Raw genomic sequence first — 24,789 nt, 5'->3', positions numbered from 1 at the left:
ATATATATATATTATGTTTAAATAATTATGACATTGTATTATTTTTGATAAATGCCATTTTATTTCTAGAAATATGTGACTTATTAAAATATACAAATTTAATTAAAAAAAATAATACAATAATTAATTATTATTATTATTAAGTTTAATATATTGTATAAAATTTTTATTAATATACTGTCAATACACTTTCTATGTCAAACTGAAAAAAACATTGACTTTGTATACATTATATATAATTTTTGTATATTCATTATATATATACATCAAATTATATTTAATTTTTAAAATTATTTAGTAAATAAAATACCACATTATTATTATTTGATAACAATTTTTTCTAATTTAAACTTGTCTTGTATTTACACTATATATATATCATATATCAATATATATTAGTTTAAAAAAATTGTATGTTAGAAAGCTTATCTACAAAAAAATACTAAATATCATTATATTATTATTATGTATATATAAATTATTTGTTATGTACTTTATTTTATACTTAAACAGTAATTTAACTAAAATTAGGCATTTATAAAAATTTGTCTCATTTTTTTATAGTTAAAGATTATACTTATTATTGTTATTTTTTTGTAAAATTAAAAAGCAATTAAGTCTTTAATTTGTTGTCTAAATTTTATTATTAATTTTATTGAAAATTATTTTTATTGAATACAATAAATAATTTGTAAAAAATTTATTGTGTAAAATTCATGATTAATACTAATTAAAAGTTAATATTATAAATGATAAATAACATATTTATAATATTTAATTGTTATCAATTAAAATATAGCTTACTAATTGTTTAATAAAAATATATAAATGTTAAAGTAATGATTAATTTATACATACAGATATACAGTATATATATATACAGTATCTTTTTATATTATTTTTTTAATATATATTTCTATTGCTATTTGTTATTTTAATAAAACTGAAAAAAAAGTTAGTAAATTTATTTATGATATTTAATATTAATTTACTATATATTATATTGTCATATCAAACAAGAAAAATTATTTTATTTATAATTAAATTTTTATAAATATATATATTATTTATCTTATTTACTACATGAATATATTTGAACCCTTATAGTACCAATTTTAAAATTTTATTTTTTTAACCATTTTTTATCATTTCAAACAGCGTTTATTTTTGTTAACTAAAATAATTGTATTATTATTTTTAAAAACTAGTTTCAATAATATTAATAAATTATATACACAAAACTGATTTTTTTTAATATATTATATTTCTCTCATTTTCTATATCTTAATTTATAATAATTTACTTTATATATACAGTCCATGCCACAAGTTTAGAATAGACTTAAATATAATCATATTTAATCTAAATTAAAATTAAATCTTGAAAAAACTTTTAAAAATATCTAGGCTACAGTGTGTTTGACAATATTATTTCATTAAAATTTTGAAAAAGTGATTTAGTAAAAAATTATTATATAATTAGTAAATATCACTAAAAAAATCTGTGACAAAAGTATTGAATGAAGAACTGTTAACACAATTTTGGCGTAAAAATCAAACTTTCAAAAGATAAAAAATAAATTTAAAATAGTTCAAATCTTATTATAATTAAAAAAATAATTTAGACTTAAAATTAAGTTATTTAAGAGCACCCAAATAAAAAAAATAATTTCCCGCGGGAAACATTCCGAGTGGACGGCCACTTAATTACTTGGTCATTATTGACCAATCTATATTGTTGATWARTTTTTATTTAKCTAATACTAAAAATTATACAAATTCGCCGCYAAGTRGACACCCGAAGTTAATTTTAAATTWTAATCGCCGAAGCACGGTAACTTTGGRTGGCCGTAGCCCACTTACCGATAAAAATATTGCGGTCAAAGTAGCGCTGATGTGTTCATTTAAACAAGTTAAAACAATTTTGGGCAGTGAAAAAATATTTCAGCTGCCGAAAATGGCCATAAATAACCTCGACTAAAGAGATCCCATAGAGATATATATAAATTATTCTAAACTTGTGGCATGGACTGTATATATAATAAATTAAAAAATATTTCTAATACATTTATGATTAATATAACTTATTAAACAAAACTAAAAACTTACAAATAAAACAAATAAAAATTATTAATTGAATTATATAAAGCAATAATATAAAGCAACTAATGTTAATTATATTAAAATTTTTATATTAATTGCAGTTAAATAAATTTATATAAAGATATGCTTTATCTTTGTTATAAATCTTAAAAAACTAAATAAAATATCAAAATTTATTGTATTTAAAAATAAACTAATTATTTTTAATTCTAAAACACTGTTAAGAAATATTTATTTATTATATTTAACTAGTACATACTATAAATAATAAACAGATAGTATTATATTTTGAGATAAAAATATTAATAAATTTATTACTTTATTATTTTTACATTTTATAGTTTATAACATTTTTGAATAAAGTCTATAATAATTTCATTTATTTATTAATACTAAAAGCTTTTTAGATAACTTTATTTGATAATTTGTAAGTCTAGACGTTATAATAAAATTATATTGATAATTTAATCAATAGTTTAATAAGTTTATGATAAGTTTACATAATAAATAATTTATATATAGTTAAGTAAATTACAAATATTAAATATCTTAAATATAAATTTGTATATAAAAATATTGATAATTTTATTTCATACAAAAATTGTTGCAATAAGTTAATTAAATATTCAATAAATATATTATTAGAAATTAAATAAATTATATGTATTTATACAAATTTTTTTTAAATATTTTAAATTTATTATAAATTTTTTTATAATAAATATAAATTTCATTATAATATGTATTTAGATTTTTATAATTAAAATATATTATTATCAGTAATTTACTGATTAAATAAAATACTGTTATTATATAAAAAATATTTTAATAGAAATTCTGGTAATTAAATTTATTGTTGTTGTTATTTCATACTTATACATTTATAAACTTTTATCAACTATTAATATTTAGTTATAAAAATATAAAAAATATTTAAAAATGACAATCTGTATTTTTATTATATATTAAATTTATCAAAATTTTTTTTTATTGAAATTAACAACAATCATATTAGACAGGTTAGATTATAATAATAGAATGTATTAGTGTATTATTCTGATAAATAGTTTAACATTGAAAAAAAAAATTCTAAAACAAATATCTAGTTATAATAAGTATATATAAAGAAAAAAATTATATTCATATTTATATTAGTTTAATCTAAACTAAAATATCAATTATGGCTAGTCAGAATTGTGAAACAAACGAACTAGATGAATCGTCATCGGGTCAACAATTAAAAAATTTACCACCTGATAAATTAATGGAATGCGAAGCTAAAAGCGAATCGGCAATATATAAACAAACATGGATATTTCGCTATCACTTTGAACAATGCGATGATATTGTAGAAGCTGCTTTTCGTGTAGCCGATTATGTACCCGAAAGGCGGAAACAATTGACAGCAAATGGTGATGTCAATGAAGAAAATATATGGAAAGATACGGTAAGAAATTAGTTGTAAATAAATTATAAAATTATTTTATTTTTTTTTGAATAGATTATTCCAATACTTGTTGAAAATCTTAAACAAGATGTCGAATTTAGAGGCGTAGTAATGGAATCATTTGCAGCAATTAGAAGTTTGACAATAACCATACAAAAAGCCTATAACATTGTTAATGAGTGTAAAGGTTTGTATTAAAAAAATTAAAACTTATGTATACTTAATATTTTACAAAAATTAGGTAGTGTAGTTTCTATTAAGATTGCTCAGAAAAACATACCAAATGCTTTAAAAAGATTGGACGAATGCTTTAATAAAGCAAAAAACTTAGATGATAGTGCTATAAAAAAATTTGGTGATGAAATTAATACTATCTTAAACATTATTGGTCCAGAAGCAGCAACATTCATGGAAGAAATAGTAAAGTTACAAGCTGAAATCAATAAATGTTATGAAGAAAAAAATAAATTAATGGAACCTGTTGCAGAGCTAGAAGGTCTATAAATATTTATTTATTAACTAAAGTATAATAACTGAAATTCATACGTTAATTTATAATTTAATTATATTTTTAAAATATGATTTAGGTAATTGTAAAAAATATCAACATTTAATAAATGCTACTGATATTTATCTAAAAAGCTTACAAACAGAAGTTGATAAAACTAGTATACTAAACACAAAAATGGAACAAACTAAATTAGATGTATTGGATGTTATAAAAAATATCAAAGACACAGTCAAAGTTCCTAAACAACAATCTAAATCATTTAAAATTATAGGTTTGAAGTTATGGGAACAAAATTTTGGTTCTACAAAATATATTGATGTAAATATTATAAAAAATTTATACTTATATATGTAGTAATGAGCTTGATATAATTATTTTTTACATTATATATGCATTATAGTGTTTTTTAATTTTTTAACTCATTATAATAGGATTATAATCCACATAAAGAATCGGAATCTAAACATTATGAAAATCTTATTCGTCTGCATGCTGAACAAATAATGAAAAATGATGATAAAATTAATTCTAAAAAAGAATTAATTTTACAATTAGAAGATAACAAAGCTGATTATTCTAAACAATTAAACGAAACTAATAAGAAATTGGAAACACTCACTAATGATTTAAAAAAGCGAATGGAAATTATTGACAAGAACATTAATAAAATGTTTAATCAAATTGAAACATATGACAAAGATGCTAAAGAACTATCGGAAAAATATGGACTATCAAATAATAAATTGCTTAAATGTTTAATAAATGTACGATTGTTTGCCAAAAATATTAAGTCAAATGCATCAGCATATTCCCCATTGTGTGCTATACTAACAGGTTAATACTTAAAAATAATAAATATATTTAAAATTTATATTCAAAATATTATTCTAGATATTAAATCGTCTGTCGAATCATATGTTGATTTATTAAGCATGGCAGAAAATAAGTATGATATATTTATAGCTGGTCAATATTTGATGCGTCAAGTTGAATTTTTGTCAAACTATAATTCAATTGCTATTGATACTTTTGCAGCATCCGAAAAGTATAAAGAATATCTTAAAAAATTGGACACAGCAATTGTTACAATGGCTATTGAAAATTAATTGTAATTATATGCTAATAATATTTTTCTCCTTTTATAATTAAAAACCGCTTAACATACTAATTAATTATTAATCTAGACATACATATAATAATGAAAACTAACATTAAAAAATATATTACTATTAAATTTTTATTAATTAAATCAGTCTTAAACTTATTATGAATATTATAATAAATATATAGTCTTTATAATAATGTTGTTTAAATATATTTTTAAATATTCATTAAACATTCATACAGTATACAAATAAAATAAATAAGTTTATAATTATAATACATTGTTTTTATGGAAATTTATTTAATTTATTTTTTGTAAATGTATTAAAAATATTTTATAAGTTTTAAACAATAAATAAAACAAAAAATTTTTTTTTGATTAATTTAGCTAATCATTAGTAATACTAAATAAATAAAATTTATAATTACTCGATATATATTATCTATAAATATATTACTATAACTACATGGTGTATATTCAGCAAAAAAAATTATTATCATATTAGTTTTATAAATATTTTAATTATTAAATATAATATAATATAAGTAATTTATACAATCTACTGATCATATTAAATTATACTTTTTATTACTGAATATTATGAGTTAAAATTATTAAAATAACCATTAAAACTTAAAAATTAAAAATTAAAGTAACATATTATATAACTATATTTATAATAAACTAATATAATGACAATTTTTTTATTATTTTATATTTATTTAAATTATAGTTATCTATTTTGATTTTAAGTTATTAATATTTCCATAATTTTTTTTTATAAAAAAATATATTTTAATTCCACTACTAATAGCTAATCAAATGTAATTTTAAATTATAAATGTTGTAGTATAAATTTTATATTTAATGAATTTATTTAATGAGACTATATAATTAATTTTGAAAATTCTAATAATAATTTTTTAGTATATTTAGTATTTTTATTATTACTTAAAACTACTTAAAAAAAAGTTTAATAATAAAATATATATTACTATTATAAATATTAATTATATTATATTTTACAATTAGAAACAAAAAATTGTTTTTAATTTTTACATAACAGTATGTTTAATTCAATTGAATACAATTATAATTTTTTTTAAATATATTTATTTTCATATGCATTTATATTATTTTAATCTAATAATATTGTTATTATTAATATTAATTTAACAAACTGGTAATAATTTAAATTAATTAGTTTTATTATAAACATATGTCTTAAAACATAATTACTTTAGATGAATCAAATTTGTATTCCATATTTTTATTACTTTACTAATTATATATATTTTTAATTATTATTTACTATAATAATTTTCATATAATATATTTTTATTATCATAAATATTTCATAATAACTAAATAAAATTTTTATTTCAATAACTTATAATTAATTTAGTTACATTTTTTTATAATGCATTTTATCTAGATACAAATAAAAAAAATACAATTTTTAATTTCTAACTTTTTTTCTGACTAAGATTTCAATTAATTTTAAAAATATTAATTTTAATGTTAATTTTTTTAATAAATATAACTAAATTTTTAATTTAAAATATTACATATTCATTAAATCTACTACATTTAGACAAATAAAATATAAATATAAAATCAGATAAAAACATTAAAATAAAACTAAAAAATAGTTTATAGTTAAAGTTAAAATTAATTATTGTTAAGCAAATAGTTTTTTGTTGTGGGCATCCTAGTTGGGCAAACTTAGACAGTGATTTAGACAACAATCTAAAACTTTTTTTAAAAAAAATAATTAATAATAAAAATATAAGTTATGTGATAGTTTCATTGGTTGTTGTTTTTACAGTTGAGTTTGTCGGTGGTGGGCATTCGGGATTGCATTTACATGGACAACAATCACAATGGTATACACCACAATCTAAACGTTTTTTTTTTAAATAATAATTTTTTAAATAATTTTTTACTTATAAATAAAATGTAATATTTTATGATTAATATAATACATACTTATATTTTGAATTGAAACCATCAATAAAACAATCAAAAGTAATACTATTTTAAACATTTTTAAATATATTTTTTTTGTTGCTATTGTTGTCTATTTTATTATTTTAACTATGTCTTTTCAAAAAAAAATTATTTTACTTGTTTGTATATACTGTATTTGTTCGATAAAAGTTAACTAATATACTAAAAAAATTTGCTAAATCATTGAAAATAAATAATATTTTTTTATTACAAAATTTTAGTGCAATTATTTTCGAACAAACTTTTTTTTTTAAAAAATAGTTCACTGAAATCTATGTGTGTGTGTGTCTGTCGCTTTCAAGTTGGGAATTTTGAAATTTTGATTTCAGTTTCGGTTATATCATCAAAAATAAGGTATTGGGTACATACATTAAAATTTTGATATCTCTTCGGGAACATAAAGAAAATGGCGGCCAAAGTAAAAAAATTTTTAGAAATTTTTTTATTAAGTATAGATTTGAATAAAGGATCAAAAACAAGCTGAAAAATATGCATTAAAATTTTGATATCTCCTCGGGAACATAGAGTAAATGGCGGCTAAAGTAAAAAAAATTTAGGTAAAAATTTTTAACGTTTAGAATTGCATAGAGAATCAAAAATAAAATATAATAAATCAAAATTATTTTTTATATTTTAAAAAATGGCGGCTAGTATAAAATAAATGTAAATTTTAACGTTTAAAATTGCATAAAGCATCAAAAATAAGATATTAAATTGAAATTATTTTTTTTCAAAAAATGGCGGCAAAGTATAAATAATTAAATGTATGGTAATGTATGGTAATGTATGGTAATGTATGATAATGTATGGTAATGTATGGTAAAGCATGGTAATGTATGGTAATGTATGGTAATGTAAGGTAATGTATGTAATTCTAAGTTTATATTAATATAAAAGTAATAGAGTAAATTATTTTATAATTTTGTTTTATACTACACATGACAAATATTAAGTTTATTTTGTATAACTAAATTATTTGATACCCGATATGACTCTATGATTATAGTTGAATTTACTTTCTCATTCTGAATTATTTGATACCCAACATGACTATATTTGATTTTATTTTGCCATGATGAATCATTAGATACCCTAAATGTCTATAGTTGAATTTAATTTCTCATTCTGAATCATTTTATACCCAACATCACTATAGTTGTTTATTTACTCATATTTAATCATTAGATATCTTACATGCCTATAGTTGAATTTAATTTCTCATTCTGTATCATTTCATACCCAACATGACTATAGTTGAGTTTATTTTGTCATGCTCAATCATTTGATACCCAACATGCCTATAGTTGAATTTATTTTGCCATGATGAATCATTAGATACCCTACATGCTTATAATTGAATTTAATTTCTCATTCTGAATCATTTCATACCCAACATGTCTATAGTTGAGTTTATTTTGTCATATTTAATCATTAGATACCCTACATGCTTATAATTGAATTTAATTTCTCATTCTGAATCATTTCATACCCAACATGTCTATAGTTGATTTTATTTTGCCATGATGAATCATTAGATACCCTAAATGTCTATAGTTGAATTTAATTTCTCATTCTGAATCATTTTATACCCAACATAACTATAGTTGTTTATTTTGTCATGCTCAATCATTTGATACCCAACATGCCTATAGTTGAATTTATTTTGCCATGCTGAATCATTAGATACCCTACATGCTTATAATTGAATTTAATTTCTCATTCTGAATCATTTCATACCCAACATGTCTATAGTTGAGTTTATTTTGTCATATTTAATCATTAGATACCCTACATGCTTATAATTGAATTTAATTTCTCATTCTGAATCATTTCATACCCAACATGTCTATAGTTGAGTTTATTTTGTCATATTTAATCATTAGATACCCTACATGATAAGTTGGGGTTGAACCCTAGTTGAGTTTATTTTGTCATGCTCAATCATTAGATACCCTACATGCCTATAGATTTATTTAATTTCAAATTCTGAATCATTTGATATCTAATAATTTTAAATTATTATTCTATAATAAAGTTCGAACATATTTTATGCCATCAAAGTTTGTTCATGGCAATGCTTATAGCATTTTCAACTGGTTTTATTAAATAATAATGATATTTCATAAAAATTTGTTGACATCATAAATTTTAATATTCATTTATATTATTTCTATTAAAATTATTTATACGATTAATAACTAACAAAAACAAATTTGTAAATTATTAAATAATTATATCATCAATATATTAAACTTTTTTATTTACTAAATTTAATTATATTTTTTAATAATTATTTTAAATAGATTACTTTTTACTATAAATTAGTATTTTTATAAATATTACATTTATTTACTTATTTATTATTTTTATTTACATTTACTATTTAAATTACTATATGTGTGTATTAAATTAAAATAAATTAATAAATAATTAAAATATTAATCTATTAATCTATTAATTTTTAAAGATATTACTGTTTTTATGTAAATATTTTATTTATAATAAACAACATAAGCATTTTAGATAAAACTAAATATTATTTTATTAGTATTTGCAATTAAATAGTTATTAAAAAATTTATATTAATTTTTACTTATTTTATTTTTAACAAATTTAAAATAGTTTATTTATTTAGTTATTACAAAACATAAAATAAAATATTATATAATTAATAGAAACATTTATAGTATTAATTTACAACTAATTAATATTCTTATTTATATACAATAATCATTATTTATAATTTAATTCAAAATATTTTATATACTTAATCAGTTAAAAAAAACTGTAAAAATGTTTTTAAAAGTTATTAATAAAATCATTGACATTTATATATTTTGTTAAACTAATTTGCGATGTTATTAAATTTTATTAAAAATTAAGATATTTTATTTGTATTACTGATTAATCAAGTACTTATAATGTCAAACTTTAATAAATAATTTACTAACAGTTATTATTTAATAAATAAAAATAAAATAATAAACAACTATTATTGATATAACTTGAGATTTTACTATATATTTTACTATAAATTTTAATAGTATATATATATATATATATTAATATATATACCGGTAAATATATATTTCAAATAATTCAATATATTGATAATAAGTTCGTTTTAATATTTATTAAGTATTAATTTAATTTTTTTAGATTAATTAATCTGATGGTATGTCTAGACATGAAATACCCAATAGTTTATAATTAATATATTAATAAATAAATATAGATATCTTATATTAAATAAATATATGGTCTAAAATTTACTAATTACAGTAGCTAAGAATTTTTAAATAATTTTTAATATATAATAAAAAAAATTAATGAAAATGTATTTAAATATAATTTAGTAGATGATTATTTTAAATAAATAGATGTTATGTTATTCATGAATTATTTATTGTTATATTAAACAAATATGATATCAAATGAACTTTGTTTTTATACTTAAATATTTTAGTATTAATAGTTAATAACATGTATAGCTACTATTTGACAGTATAGCTTAACATGTCATTGTTAAAATATAGATTTTGATAAAATGTTAATATTGTAGAATAATAAAAATAAGTTGCAATTAAATACTTAAATATATAAAAAAATAACAATTGATAACAATTTGGTACTTATCTAATATAATAATTATACGAAAATTTTCAATTAAATTGAGTATATAAAGTCTAAAAAACTTATAAAATTTAATATATTTTTTAATATTATGGATAGTAACTATTGTTGGCAAGATGACGAAATAAACAGTTCTGACCAAGATGAAAAAGTGGAAACCCTATCTGTACAACAAAAATTGTCACCTGATGAATTAGTTGATATTGAAACTAAAACCAAAAATTCAATAATTGAACAGACAAAACAATTTGGTTTTCATTTTAAACAATGCGAACTAATTGTCGAAACTGCTTATCGGGTTGCCGATTATATACCCGAAAAACTAGACAATCAACAAGATGATATATGGCAAAATAAGGTGATTTTTTTAATAAAAAATTAACCATTATTATTTATTTTAAAAATAATTTTTATTTTAATTTTTTAAAAATCATATTAAAAGATAATTCCAATGTTAATTGATAGTCTTAATCAAGATGTAAAATTTCGTGGTGTAACTATTGACTGTTTTTCAGCTGTGCGAAGTTTGACTTTAACTATACATAATACCAATAAAATTCTTAATGATAGTAAAGGTTGTATTTTTATAATATATATTAATTTAAACAAATTTTTAAATCATTATTAAAAAAAGGTAGCGCTGTAGCAATTAAAATTGCCCAGAAAAACATACCAGATGCTTTAAAAACATTGGATAATTGTATTGATGAAGCTCATAAATTGAATGATAGTGCAATTGAAACATTTAGCGAACACATTACAGATCTTTTAAAAATTATTGGCCCCGAAGCAGCAAACTTTACTGATCAAATAGTTAGTTTGGTATCGGCAATTAATAAATATTATGAAAAAAAATATAATCTCTATAATCGTGTTGTAGTACTAGAAGGTTTGTAAAACAATTTTAATTTTTAAAGTTAACAATATATTTATTTATAAATAATTTTTATTTTATTAATCTATATTTTAGGTGATAGGGATAAATATGATCATTTAATCAATGCTATTGATACTTATATAGAAAGCTTACAAATTGATGTTAATAATACTGATAAACTTAGCGATAAAATGGAACAAACTAAATTATACTTATTAGATATTGTCAAAAATATTAAAGATAAATTTCTAGTACCTAAACAAGAATCAACCACATATAATCTATTTGGTTTAAAATTGTGGGAAAAAAATTTGATCCAATTGATTTTGTTGAAGTAAGCTAAATTTTATTAAAATTATTTAGATGTTTAACTGTTTAAAATAAATAAGTATTATTAAAGTCATATTACATTATTAGATAATTAAATTTTTTCTATTAACCATTTATAATAGGATTATAATCCTCATAAAGAATCGGAATCTAAGCATTATGAAAATCTTATTCGTATGCATGCTGAACAAATAATGGCTAATGATAATAAAAAAAAATCTAAAAAAGATTTAATATTGGATCTAGAACAACAAAAAGCTGATTATATTAAACAATTAAATATAGCTAATAAAGAATTAGAAATTCTATCTAAGGATATAGAAAATAGATTAAATAATATCGATAAACAAATTAAAATTTATTACGATAAAATTGACACATATAATAAAAATACTATTAAAATTTCTGAAAAATATGGACTACCAAACAATAAATTGATTGAATGTTTAATAAATGTTCGGTCGTTTGCCAAATCAATTAAGCCAGGTGCATCAGCATATTCGCCATTGTATGCCTTATTAAAAGGTTTGATTAAAATTTTTTTTTTTTAAATTTATTGACACTAATTTGAATTTGAATTTAAATTTTAAAAAAAATATATTTATAGATATTAAAACAATTGTTCAATCGTATGTCGATTTTTTGATTATGAGCGAAAATGCTGGTGAAATATTTATGGCTTGTCAATATTTGATGCGTCAAGTTGAATTTTTGTCAAACTATAATTCACTTGCAATCGAAATATTTTCATCATCTGAACAATATAATGATTATATAAAAATGTTGGATACAAAAGTTACTGCAATGGCTATTAAAGATTAACAAATTATTATACTAACAGTAGTTAATTCTATAGATTATATTTTGTTTTTTGTATATATTAAATATATATTTATATATTGTTTAATTTTGTTTTTAATTGTATTGATAATTATTACTACTAACTAAGATATATATATACAGTATATAATGTATAGACTATATTTATAATAAGATAGAGATTTTTATTAATTATTTTTCAAAGTATTTTTTATTACTTAAATAATTTCTGTTAAACATAATATTAATAAATATTTAACTTCAATAAACTTTTTCTAAAAAGAATGCTATTTTATATTATTAATAAAATTATTAAACAATTATTAAAAATTTTTTGTTTTTATTATTAATAACTTTTCATTTATATTTTCGCAAAATTAAAAAGATTATTTTATCACAATTATTGATAATAAATTATTTAAATTATATTAAGTTATTATTAATTGGTTTATATAATAAAATATTAGACATTATTTCATATTTTAAATTAAATATTATTATCTTACATAATTTATCTATAATAATCCTATAATGATTTGAATTTAAACTGTACTAAGATTAAGTAAATAAGGTTTAACTATTATTTATATAAAATATATATATATACTGATTAATAAATATTTTATTATATCAAAATATTAGGTTTATTATAATATTTTTATTTGATATCTTATGATATGACAACTTTGTCTAGACGTAAAAAAGTTATGAAATAAAAAATATAAATTATAATTTTTTTTTTAATAAATTAAAATTAAATATTAAGTTTTAATAAAATTAAACAAAAACAAAGAAAATACAATATGTACAATTTTAAAAATCATTTATATTTTTAATATTTAATTTTAATTTATTATATATAAGTTAAATACTAAATTAAATTCAAATAATATATTTTTGTATATTATTAAATAAGAAATAACGTAGATAAAATATTTTTTTTGACAAGTGTTTATTATATTAAGTAAGAATTGAAAAGTTAATCTAGATATCGATAAAAATTAATAAACAAAACACTTAAATTTTATTAAATGACATGAGATTAGTGTATAAAATTAATGATAAATAGACAAAGTGAATTAAATAATATCGACATAAATAACAAATTGTATAATATAATCATGCATATAAATAGACAAATATCGTTTAATAAAATAAAATAATATATTTTATAACAAAAATATATTATTATTATTATTATAAAAATCATGACTAGTAACTTTGGTTGGGAAAATAATGAAAAAAAGACAAGTGACGAACCGGAAAAAATTGAAATAAAAAAATTGCCACCTGAAAAATTATTAGAATATGAAAGAAAAAGCGAAACGGCAATATTTAAACAAACATTGGTATTTGGCATTCATTTTAAACAATGCGAAGAAATTGTCGAAGCTGCTTATCGTGTAGCCGATTATGTACCTGATAAATTAACAACTATAAATGGCAAAGCTAATGATGAAAAAGATATATGGAATGATACGGTACTAAAAAAACTAAAAATAATAATGTTTTAAATTAATTAAATTAATTTAATTATATATATATTTATTTCAAAAAAGATTATTCCAATATTAGTTGATACTCTTAAACAGGACGTCGAATTTCGTGGTGTAGTTACTGAATGTTTTGCAGCTGTACGAAGTTTGACTATAACCATACAAAAAGCCTACGACATTGTTAATGATAGTCAAGGTTTTTATTATCTAATTAATAAATAAAAAAAAAGATTTAAAGTTTATTAAAATTTATTTCTAAAAATTAGGAAGTAGTATTGCTATTAAAATTGCTAAGAAAAACATACCTAAAGCTTTAGAAAGATTGGATAGCTGTATTGAAAAAGCTATGCAATTAGATGCCAGTGCGGTTACAAAATTTGGTGAACAAATTAAAACAATCTTAAACATTATTGGTCCTGAAGCTGCTAAATTTATGGAAGAAATTGTTAACTTGCAAACTGAGATAAATAAGTGTTATGAAGAACGTGATAAATTATTGGATACTGTTGCTGAATTAAAAGGTTCGCTATAATAATTATTTTACAAAATTTACAAATTTATATATATATTAGGTCAATGTGAACAATGTAAACAACTAATAGATGCTACGAATAATTATTTAAAAAGTTTACACACAGAAGTTGAGAGTATAGATATACTGAATAAACAAATGGAACAAACAAAATTAGATGTATTGGATGTGATTAAAAATATTCCAGATAGAGTCAAAGTTCCTAAACAACAATCTAAATCTTTCAAAATATTTAGTTTCACATTGTGGGAAGAAAATTTCGGTTCTATTAAATATTTTGAAGTAATTAATTAATCTAGATTATATATAAAAGATTAAACTATTATTTTATTTAATTAAAATATTTCTAGGATTATAATCCACATAAAGAATCGGAATCAAAACATTATGAAAATCTTATTCGTATGCATGCCGAACAAATAATGGCCAATGATGATAAAAATAAATCAAAAAAAGATTTAATTATGCAATTAGAAAATCAGAAATCTAATTATATTAAGGAATTAAATGAAATTAGTCAAAAATTGGTAGCACAAGATTTGCAGAAGCGAATTGAAAATATTGACAAGAAAATTGAAAAGTTGTCAAAACAAATTGAAACATACGATAATAATGCTAAAATAATATCTGATAAATATAAGCTACCAAATAATAAATTGCTTGAATGTCTAATAAATGTACGATTGTTTGCCAAAACAATTAAGCCTGGTGCTTCAGCTTATTCACCATTGTGTGCTATACTAATAGGTTGGTGAAAAAATTAATTTTTAAATGTTTTGTTTTTAAATTTCAATTAATATTTATTTATTATTCAGATATTAAATCAATTGTTGAAACATATGTCGATTATTTGAGCTTGGGCGAAAAAAAATCGGAAATATTTATGGCTGGTCAATATTTGATGCGTCAAGTTGAATTTTTATCAAACTATAATTCACTGGCAATCGATATATTTGTATCGTCTGAACAATATAATGATTTTATTAAAAAATTGAACACAACTGTTACAACAATGGCTATTGACTATTAAAAGTAGATATTTGTTTTTGTAGACAATTTTCAAATTAATTAATTAATAACAGTAATTATATATCTATTTTAGTTTTATATATATATATATTTATAGTTTGTATACTAAATAAATAGTAAATGTTTCAAAATATTAAATATCTTTTAAAAATTAATTTAAATAGAAAAAATTTTTATAATGTTTTTTACTTTAAATTTTTTTTAAACATGTATAATAAATACCGGAATATTATAATGTTTCTACTTATAATATAAATAATAGATATAAATATTATATAGAGATTAATATCTAAAACAAATAAATATAATTACAGTTTTATTTTTTTGAGTTATATTTTATAATTTAGTAAATATTTTAATTTTGTTTAAAATAAATAAATATATAACTACAATAAGTTTTTGCAAAAAGTATGCTATTTATATTAGCAACAAATAATATTTTAATTATTATAAATATTTATTGTTTTTTTTATAATATTTCATTTAAATTCAAATCAAATAAATAAGGTAATTATATTGTGACGGGAAATAAAGCGTTTACCCGTAAATTAGCTCTTTAAAACATACTTTAAAGAAACTATGCATAAGTTTTATATAAGGGTAGACAATAGAGACTGGTTTGGGTACTAACTTGTTATCAAATCATACGGTTCTTAAAGTAACTTTAAGACAGAACCCTTTTCGGTTTGGTTTGAGAGTCAAAATCTAGTTTCGAAAGCCTATACCCGATCACACTAAGGGCCCGTTTGCGAGATACGGCCTAATGACCCAAAAGTAATACACTTAAGGCTTAACTAACTTCAATCAATTAATAATCAATTGTTTCAGTTTTAAACTCTAATTTTTATTCAAAATAAATAGCATATGTCGATAAAACACATGTATAATTAGTTACAGTATATTTTAACTATTTATAATTAATTAACTCATTTTCGACCTATAATTATGTGTCAATTTACAATTTATATAATTCGATATAATATTAGGTAACTTATACAAAATTAGTCGAAAACAAATAGAACATAATCAAAATTAATAAATTTTTATAATTTAAATGGTTAATAATAGGCTTGCCACTACAAAGTATATTTTGTAGTGTGCAATTGGTAACGCTAGAGGAGCTGATGATGCCTAAATCATCACAATATTATTATTATTATTATATTATACTAGTTATTATGATATTTAGTTAATTATAAATTTTGTTTGTATTTATTTAAGTTATTTAAGTTTTTATTACAGATTTTTACTAAATTTTTATTTGAAGTAATTTTTTTCAACTTCAATCTATCTAATCTAAAACAAATTTTATTATTATTATATTAGTTATTTATTAAAAAAATTCTACAATCATTTATTTTAATTATATTTTTAAAATTATATTATATTTTTAAAATTATATTATATTTTTCTTAAATTATATTTGGATTATTTTTAATGTTTTATAAATTTGATCATTTATTATTTTTTTGGTGAACTATTAATATAATCTTTTTTCATTAACCGTTATTTATACAAATATTAATAAAAAATAATAATTTTAAATTAGTATATATGATTTATATTATATCAGTTTAAAGTATATGATTAATATTTTATTTATTTTATATTATAAAGTAGTGAACAAAATTTATTAAATATATTTGATATTTAATGAAAAAATATAAGTAAAATAAAATAATAGATATAATTATTTAGTAGTCATATTATATTGTAATAAAATTATTAAGCATGTAATAAATAATAAATTTTAATTTGTTCAATAGTTAAAAAATAATTTATTAAAAACTATTGAATAGAAAACACATCATTTGCAATTCTAATAAAATATTTCTTAAAATTTTTATTAAATATATATTTAATTGATTTTATAAATAACAGTTTAATGAATAGTAAAAATTATTAAACTATTAAAAATTAATACCCGTACCGTAAAAATTATATTAGAAAAATAATATATATAATATAAAATATTTTTAAAAGATAACAGTTAAATTAGTTAAACATTTTTTTTATATAATTGTAATCAATTTAAATTTATAAGTCAATTAAACTAAATTATAAAATAAAATAATTAAAAAATACAAAAAAAAATATTATAAATATATTGCTATTATAAAATTAATTAATATATAATAAGAATAAAATTTTAATTTTTTTAATTTTTTCCTAAATACTATATTTTAAATATTATAAAAAAGTATTAAATCTATATAAATAGATTCCGATTTCTACAGCTAATTATAATATATCTTAAAATTTTAATCTAATTTATATTTAATAGACTTTATAATTTACAGTTTGATAAACTGTCGTTGAAAGACAATAGTGAATGAATAAATCAATGTATGAATGGATCAAATGAATAGATAATTCAAAAATTCAAATTTAAGCTAAAATTATTCAAATAAAGTCTTTGTCTTTTTTAATGAACTGATTCTCAACGTCTGTCGATATGTACTGTCTTTTCAAATACTTTAACCGTTTCTTTTGTCTCGTCTGCTGTGCGCTGATTGTCTGACAGTCAGACTTATTGTCTGCGATGACGTCGTGCGCGCCAACCAATCGCTGTCATCAGTGGACACTCCCCCGCGGCCGTATTCCGTACAGTCACCGTACTCGAGAGGAACTGGACGTCCTTTGAGATCCTTGGGTCTGTTGGCCATCCATTGAGCAACTGTTGCTTCTCGTTCTTCAGCAGCGAAGTACACATAAAACTGATGGCTGCGAATGAAGAGATAGCCAAATGGAAGTCCTTTTTTCTTGAATTTGTTGGACAAATTGCTTCGCTTCTCCATCCGAGCCATCGTAACCATCGCCGCTGTAGTAGCCGACAAAATATTGATTGGAAAAGACTTTGTAGATTTGGTAAACCCTTCGCTGGGATAACTTGAAGATAGCCTTTCTGTCCAAAGAGTACGGAAACGTACTTCGAGTTGAAGAACTGTCGGCCGACGGTCGGCCTGTTCTTACGCCATCCTCTGGTATCTGTCGTCTTCTTTTTATTCAATGTTTTCTTCATCCACTTTGCTTTGCTCTCTTGTTCTCGAGTCTCGAGTTTATCCTCTTCTGGCCATTGATTGTATGGTAGAAGTAAGGGGTATATCCAGTGTTGTCGATGTCTTTGCCGAAACCCATGTTTTTTATTTCGGTTGGGCTGTTGTTTACACGTTGAGCACTTTAAATATTTATTATATAATTAGTTTGTTATTACAAATACTTATTAATTTGTTAATTTTTATTATATTAATTAAAATACTTTCTCTTAATATGCAATTAGAATACATTTTAAATAATTATTATATAAATATTAGTTTATTATTTAATATTTTTCAGTTACTTATATATATATATTATATAATAAAAATAATTATTATTATTATTATTAAACTTAATTATTAAGTTTCAATAGTAAAACATATACTATTGTTATTAAAAGTATATATTTTTTTTATAAAAGATAGATATTTAAAAAAAATTTTTTAAATTAGCTCTTTTCTCTTAATTACTTATTTTAAAAAATTTTAAATAAATTAAATTTTAAAAATTATTTAGTTTACAGTTTTTTTAATCATTCTAATTAATATATATTATTAATTATTTACTAAAAAACTTATAATTTCAAAAAAAAATTCTAATGTCTTTCATATTAAAATAGCTAATAAAAATGTGTAAAAATTAATAATAAAATTTATATTAAATAGATATTTTATTTTACAGTTTAATAAACATATATTCCTATTACTAATGATTATATATTTATATTTCTTTGTAAACTTTTATAATATGAAATTATCATGTAATTAATTAATTAAAATAAAATTTATATTATAAATTATATAATATAATAAATGTTATATTATTTATATTAGTCTTATATCTTAAGAATTATACTATATATTTGAAATAAATGTAATAAATTTTATTTATTTTTAAATAAAATTTTCATTATAAAAAACTAAATTTTCTTGTATAATTACATGTTTTTTTTAAATTAAAACTTTTATCAAAAATACTTAATAAATACTGTAATATATAATAATGTTATTGTTATATAGTTTATATAAAAATTTATTATTATTATTATAACAATAGCAAATAAAAAATTGATATCTTTCTAAAATTGTTTTTATTTAATTGTTTAATATATAAATTATAATTGTTTATTTAATTACTTTTTTAATAGTCTGGTCTTATAAATATTATATAGACAATTGTTTTTTAATAAAATTGATTTTTGTTTGTTTGTTTAATTTTCATTTTAACTATCACAATTTTTAGTAATTTTGTTTAACTTGTAAAATTATATAAAACAACTATTTTTATTTATTATACTAATGGGTATATTATTTTTTTAGTTTGTTTTTGACATAAATTTTTTTATAATATTATAAAAATTTTAACTTATTCACCAATGGACATATTTTTATCACTAATAATTAAAACTGATCATTATTTAATAAATGCTTCTAAATAATTAAATAATAAATATTACATTATTTAAAAAAAAAATTAAATTAAACTGTAATTTTAGACATAAAACTAAATTACAATATAATATTATAATATTAATATTAGGTTTTCAGGTTCATCAACATGATTTAAAAAAAACATTAAATCTGTTTGTATATAGTTTATAAGTCAATTAAACTAAATAAATCTTGTTTTTAAAATAAATTAAATTAAAAAACTATAAATATAGCACTAAGTTACAGTTAATATACTACTAATATTTTTAAAAAAAAGTCTAACCAAATAATCTATTTAATAATAATAAAAAAACATGCTAGTCATACACTAAAATAATTTTTATAAATTTTAATCTCTTTTAATATAAGAAATTAAGTTATTATTATTGTTTAATTGTTTTTAGTAACATAAATGCATAGCTTTATTCAATATAAATATATTTTTTTTAAGTTAAAATCTATTTATTGATTGATTTTTATTTTATTATTCTAAAAGAAACTGTATTTATTTCTTAATTAAAAATATTATATCTATATTATATAATCAATAAATAATAATTTAGTTATTAGTATATTACATATATATTTGTATATATAAATGATGATAATATTTAGGTTATTGGTGGCCACCTAACTAAATGCAACTATTATTTCATGCAATAATAAAATACTATCTGATATTTATAATACTAATAATTATATGTAAATTTTGTTTAATATTTTCGGATTCATTAACTATAGAATAGATATGTTTTGCAATAATTTATAAATAGTTTTATTAAAAGTAGTTAAAACAAATAATAATTTTATTTAAATTAACAAAAATTTATTAAATAAAATTTTATAGATATTATTGATAATCGTTATGAATAATAAATAAAACTCCTAGATAATAATATTATTATTAGTTAATGTTAATATAAATTTTTGGAATCTATTTGAATAATTTAATTAGATTTTTATATTAAAATGTAATTTATATTTATTAGAAATTTTAATATACAGTTTACTATTTATTTATTAATTTTTTAAAATTTTTTTTAACATATATTAGTTTATCTTAGTTTATAGATATTATTATATTTAAATATTATTAAAAATTTTAATTTAACAAACAAAATGAAATTTGAATAATTAATTTTATTATATTTAATATTTTTATTTTATTTTATCTAATCTTTTATAATATGAAATAAACGTGTACAATTATTATTATATATTATATACAAATGTATACAATTATTTTAAACTGTAATAATTATAAATAATTTAATATATAATTTTAGACAAATAAATATATAATTATTATAGCTTTAAATATGAGTTTTTTTAAAAGGTTAAAATTTATTTAATTATTTAAACATTTATTAGTTAAACTTTAAACTCTTTAAAACTTAAATTATTGTATATTTAAAACAAATTATAATTTACTTAACGATAATTTGTTTGATAATCACTTATTATTGTTATATTTAAAAGTATTAGTAGTATTACAACAAAAATCATTAATTTACTATTATTTGATATATTATATTAATAATAATTTATTTAACAATCATTAATATATATTTAATACATTTAAAATTTATTTATTAGATCACCAGCGTCAATTATCTTGGTGAGTTTTTGACTATTGGTTATTACAAACTAATCATTTTAAATATTTTATTTAAATAAAATGTATGTTTATAAAATAAATAATTGTTATTAACTGTATATTTAACTGTAATTTCAAATAGATTTACTGTAATATTTCATATATAAAGCGGGTTTTTGTTTTTGTTTACAAATTACCGAAAATATTTTTAAAAAAATATTCTACATTATTATATAATAACAGTATAGTCAATGTTATTAATTAATTATTTATTAATAAAATATAAATATTATAATTTTTTGAAAGCTAATAAAGATTTTTTTTTAAACAAATTATTTCATATAAGTTAGTTTAGAGTTTAATTGAAATCGTAGTTAATAAGTTTAAAACTAGAGTTACTAATTTAAAAAAAAAACTGTAAATCTATTATAGATAATAAAATTATTATTATTAATTTATTAAGATTTTCAAAGTTGATGTTTTTAGACTTACAATAATTTTAATATTATTATTAAGTTTCATTTTATTCAAATTAACAAATTAATTTTTAATTAACTTATAAAAAAATACATAGTTAATTTTTTTACATTTACTAAAAACAATAGTATAGTCAATGTTAGTATTTAATTATTTTTTTTCATTAAATTTAATAAAAATCATGACTTTTAATGGGCACTAATTAACATATTTTTATTAATTAATTTATATAATAAATTATTTCATATAAGTTAGTTTACAGTTTGTTTGAAAATTAGTTTTTAGCGCTTTTGCTTCAAAAATTTGTTTAATATTATAAATAATGATAATATTTTAAATTTTGTATGCTAAATAATAAACTAAACCAATTGTATAAACAAAATTAATCATTTAATTTTTTAAAATTATAGTTGTCATAATTTATATAATAAATATAATACATAGACAAATAAATATATAATTATTATAGTACCAATTATAGACATGTTTTTAAAAAAAAAAAAAGTATGACTATTTTATTATTTGAATATATATTATTTTTAAATTATAAACAAATTATAATAAAAACTGAACCGACATTGCAAACTGCAACCAATAAAATAAATTATTTTTTATAAAATAAAAAATAATATTAATTGAAATTTAATATCTGAAAAATATGTAATAATTACTAATCATCTAAACTTTGTAAAACGTAATAAAAGTTTATTAATATTTTTTTTAATTAATATATTTTAAATTAAATACATTACTTACGGTAATTAAAAAATTTTAAATAAATACCTCCCACCAGCTTGAATCTACTAAATTTTTGTTTACAGTTTTTTTTAATTAAAAAACAGTAACTTTTTGTTAGAATTATAAGAAACTGTAAATTATTTTATAATTAAATTATTAATTTAAAATAGTTTTTAAATTTAATAGCCTTTAGTTTAACAAAGCGCAATCCTATATTTAAAAAAAAAAAAATACTTAAATTATTTTTTATTTGTTAAAACCTAAACAATTTAATTATTAGTTAATTAATTATTATAGTTTTTTTTATTTAATATTTATATTTATTTAGTATTGATTTGATTGAATTGATTTTTAAAAATATTTTTTGAATTTAAGACATTTTACAATTTTTTAAAAAACTACAGTTAAACTCAGTATTAATTATATTTGAATTTCGACTGAATATAAATGATTTATTTACTTTATTTAAGTATAATTAAATTAAATTAAGTAATAAAAACTAAATTAAAAATGGTATTAATTTTTTTAAAATTTTAACTAATTAAATGATAATTTCAATATTAATAAATCAAAATAAATCAAATATTATGATTACAGTTACCTTATTAAATTATATAAAATATGATCAAATAATTAAATAAATATATATTTTTGTAATAAATAATGTTAAATAAACTTGTTAAAATGTTTAAAAAATATTATTTACTAATTTACTAATAGTTATTAGTTAATGAAATATTAAACTTTTAATATACATTAATAATAATAATATAAAATTTAAATATGTCTATTTATATACTATAAATTTATATTATTAAATATTAATATAAATTTTTAAAATAATTTTACAGTTTATCAGTTAAGTTTTTTAATTAATTTAATTAAAATAAATGTAATAATTATTTTTTTTTTGGTATTTTCTAGCTAAAAGCTAAAAAACAATGTAAAACTATATATCCAAACTGATTAAATTTTTAAAACTTTTATATCTTATATGATATTATTACTAATACTAATAACTAATATATATATATATATATATATATATATATATATATATATATATATATTCTGTATATATATATTTTAGTAATAAAAATAATAATTAAGTTTGAATAATAAAACAAATACTGTTATTATTAAATATAAATTTTATTAAAAGATAAATATTTAAGAATAATTTTAAAAAACCAAAACTTCTTGCTTTCTAATTATATATTTTCAAAAATATTAAATATATTATTAAATTAAAAAAATACTTTTGTTTACAGTTTTTTTTATCATTCTAATAAAGATCATATTTTTTTTTAATAAATTGCTAGTTTTAAATTAAAACTTTTAATATCATATCATATCATATCATATCAATTTCATATCAATGTTAAACTATTAATATTTATTAATATTTTTTTTACAAATAGTTTTTTTTATGGTTTTAATATTAATATATGTTAAACAATTGTAAATCACATATTATTACAAAAAATTTATTACATATTTTAGCTATTATTTGATAATAATAATGAATATTAATAAATAAAAATACTAAAAAATTTATTACTTAATGTTAATATAAAATTTAAATTTAAAAAGCACTTATTAGAAGCTTTTTTTAAA

At 17.9% G+C, this 24,789-nt stretch overlaps 3 protein-coding genes across 3 annotated transcripts; all 3 read left to right on the top strand.

Moving 5' to 3' along the window:
* Positions 1-3,282: 3,282 nt before the first annotated feature.
* LOC128951571 (uncharacterized) lies at positions 3,283-4,053 on the top strand. Its single transcript, XM_054296818.1, has 3 exons — positions 3,283-3,549; positions 3,604-3,736; positions 3,791-4,053. Exons 1-3 carry the CDS (start codon positions 3,283-3,285, stop codon positions 4,051-4,053), a joined length of 663 nt encoding a protein of 220 aa, XP_054152793.1.
* Positions 4,054-10,887: 6,834 nt separating this feature from the next.
* On the top strand, positions 10,888-12,851 carry LOC128952213 (uncharacterized). Its single transcript, XM_054297565.1, has 6 exons — positions 10,888-11,166; positions 11,251-11,383; positions 11,443-11,697; positions 11,779-12,019; positions 12,138-12,540; positions 12,623-12,851. Exons 1-5 carry the CDS (start codon positions 10,900-10,902, stop codon positions 12,208-12,210), a joined length of 969 nt encoding a protein of 322 aa, XP_054153540.1. The 5' UTR covers positions 10,888-10,899; the 3' UTR covers positions 12,211-12,540; positions 12,623-12,851.
* Positions 12,852-14,042: 1,191 nt separating this feature from the next.
* On the top strand, positions 14,043-15,892 carry LOC128951570 (uncharacterized). The gene is made up of 6 exons (XM_054296817.1): positions 14,043-14,315; positions 14,394-14,526; positions 14,597-14,851; positions 14,903-15,144; positions 15,213-15,609; positions 15,678-15,892. Exons 1-6 carry the CDS (start codon positions 14,043-14,045, stop codon positions 15,890-15,892), a joined length of 1,515 nt encoding a protein of 504 aa, XP_054152792.1.
* The last annotated feature ends 8,897 nt before the right edge of the window (positions 15,893-24,789 follow it).

Source organism: Oppia nitens, unplaced genomic scaffold (assembly GCF_028296485.1).
Source record: "Oppia nitens isolate AA-2021 unplaced genomic scaffold, nextdenovo-longstitch-racon4-pilon3 scaffold1_pilon_pilon_pilon, whole genome shotgun sequence".
Taxonomy (NCBI): Eukaryota; Metazoa; Arthropoda; class Arachnida; order Sarcoptiformes; family Oppiidae; genus Oppia; species Oppia nitens.
The sequence above is the reverse complement of the archived record's forward strand: the minus strand, read 5'-3'. Positions and strand labels throughout refer to the sequence as shown.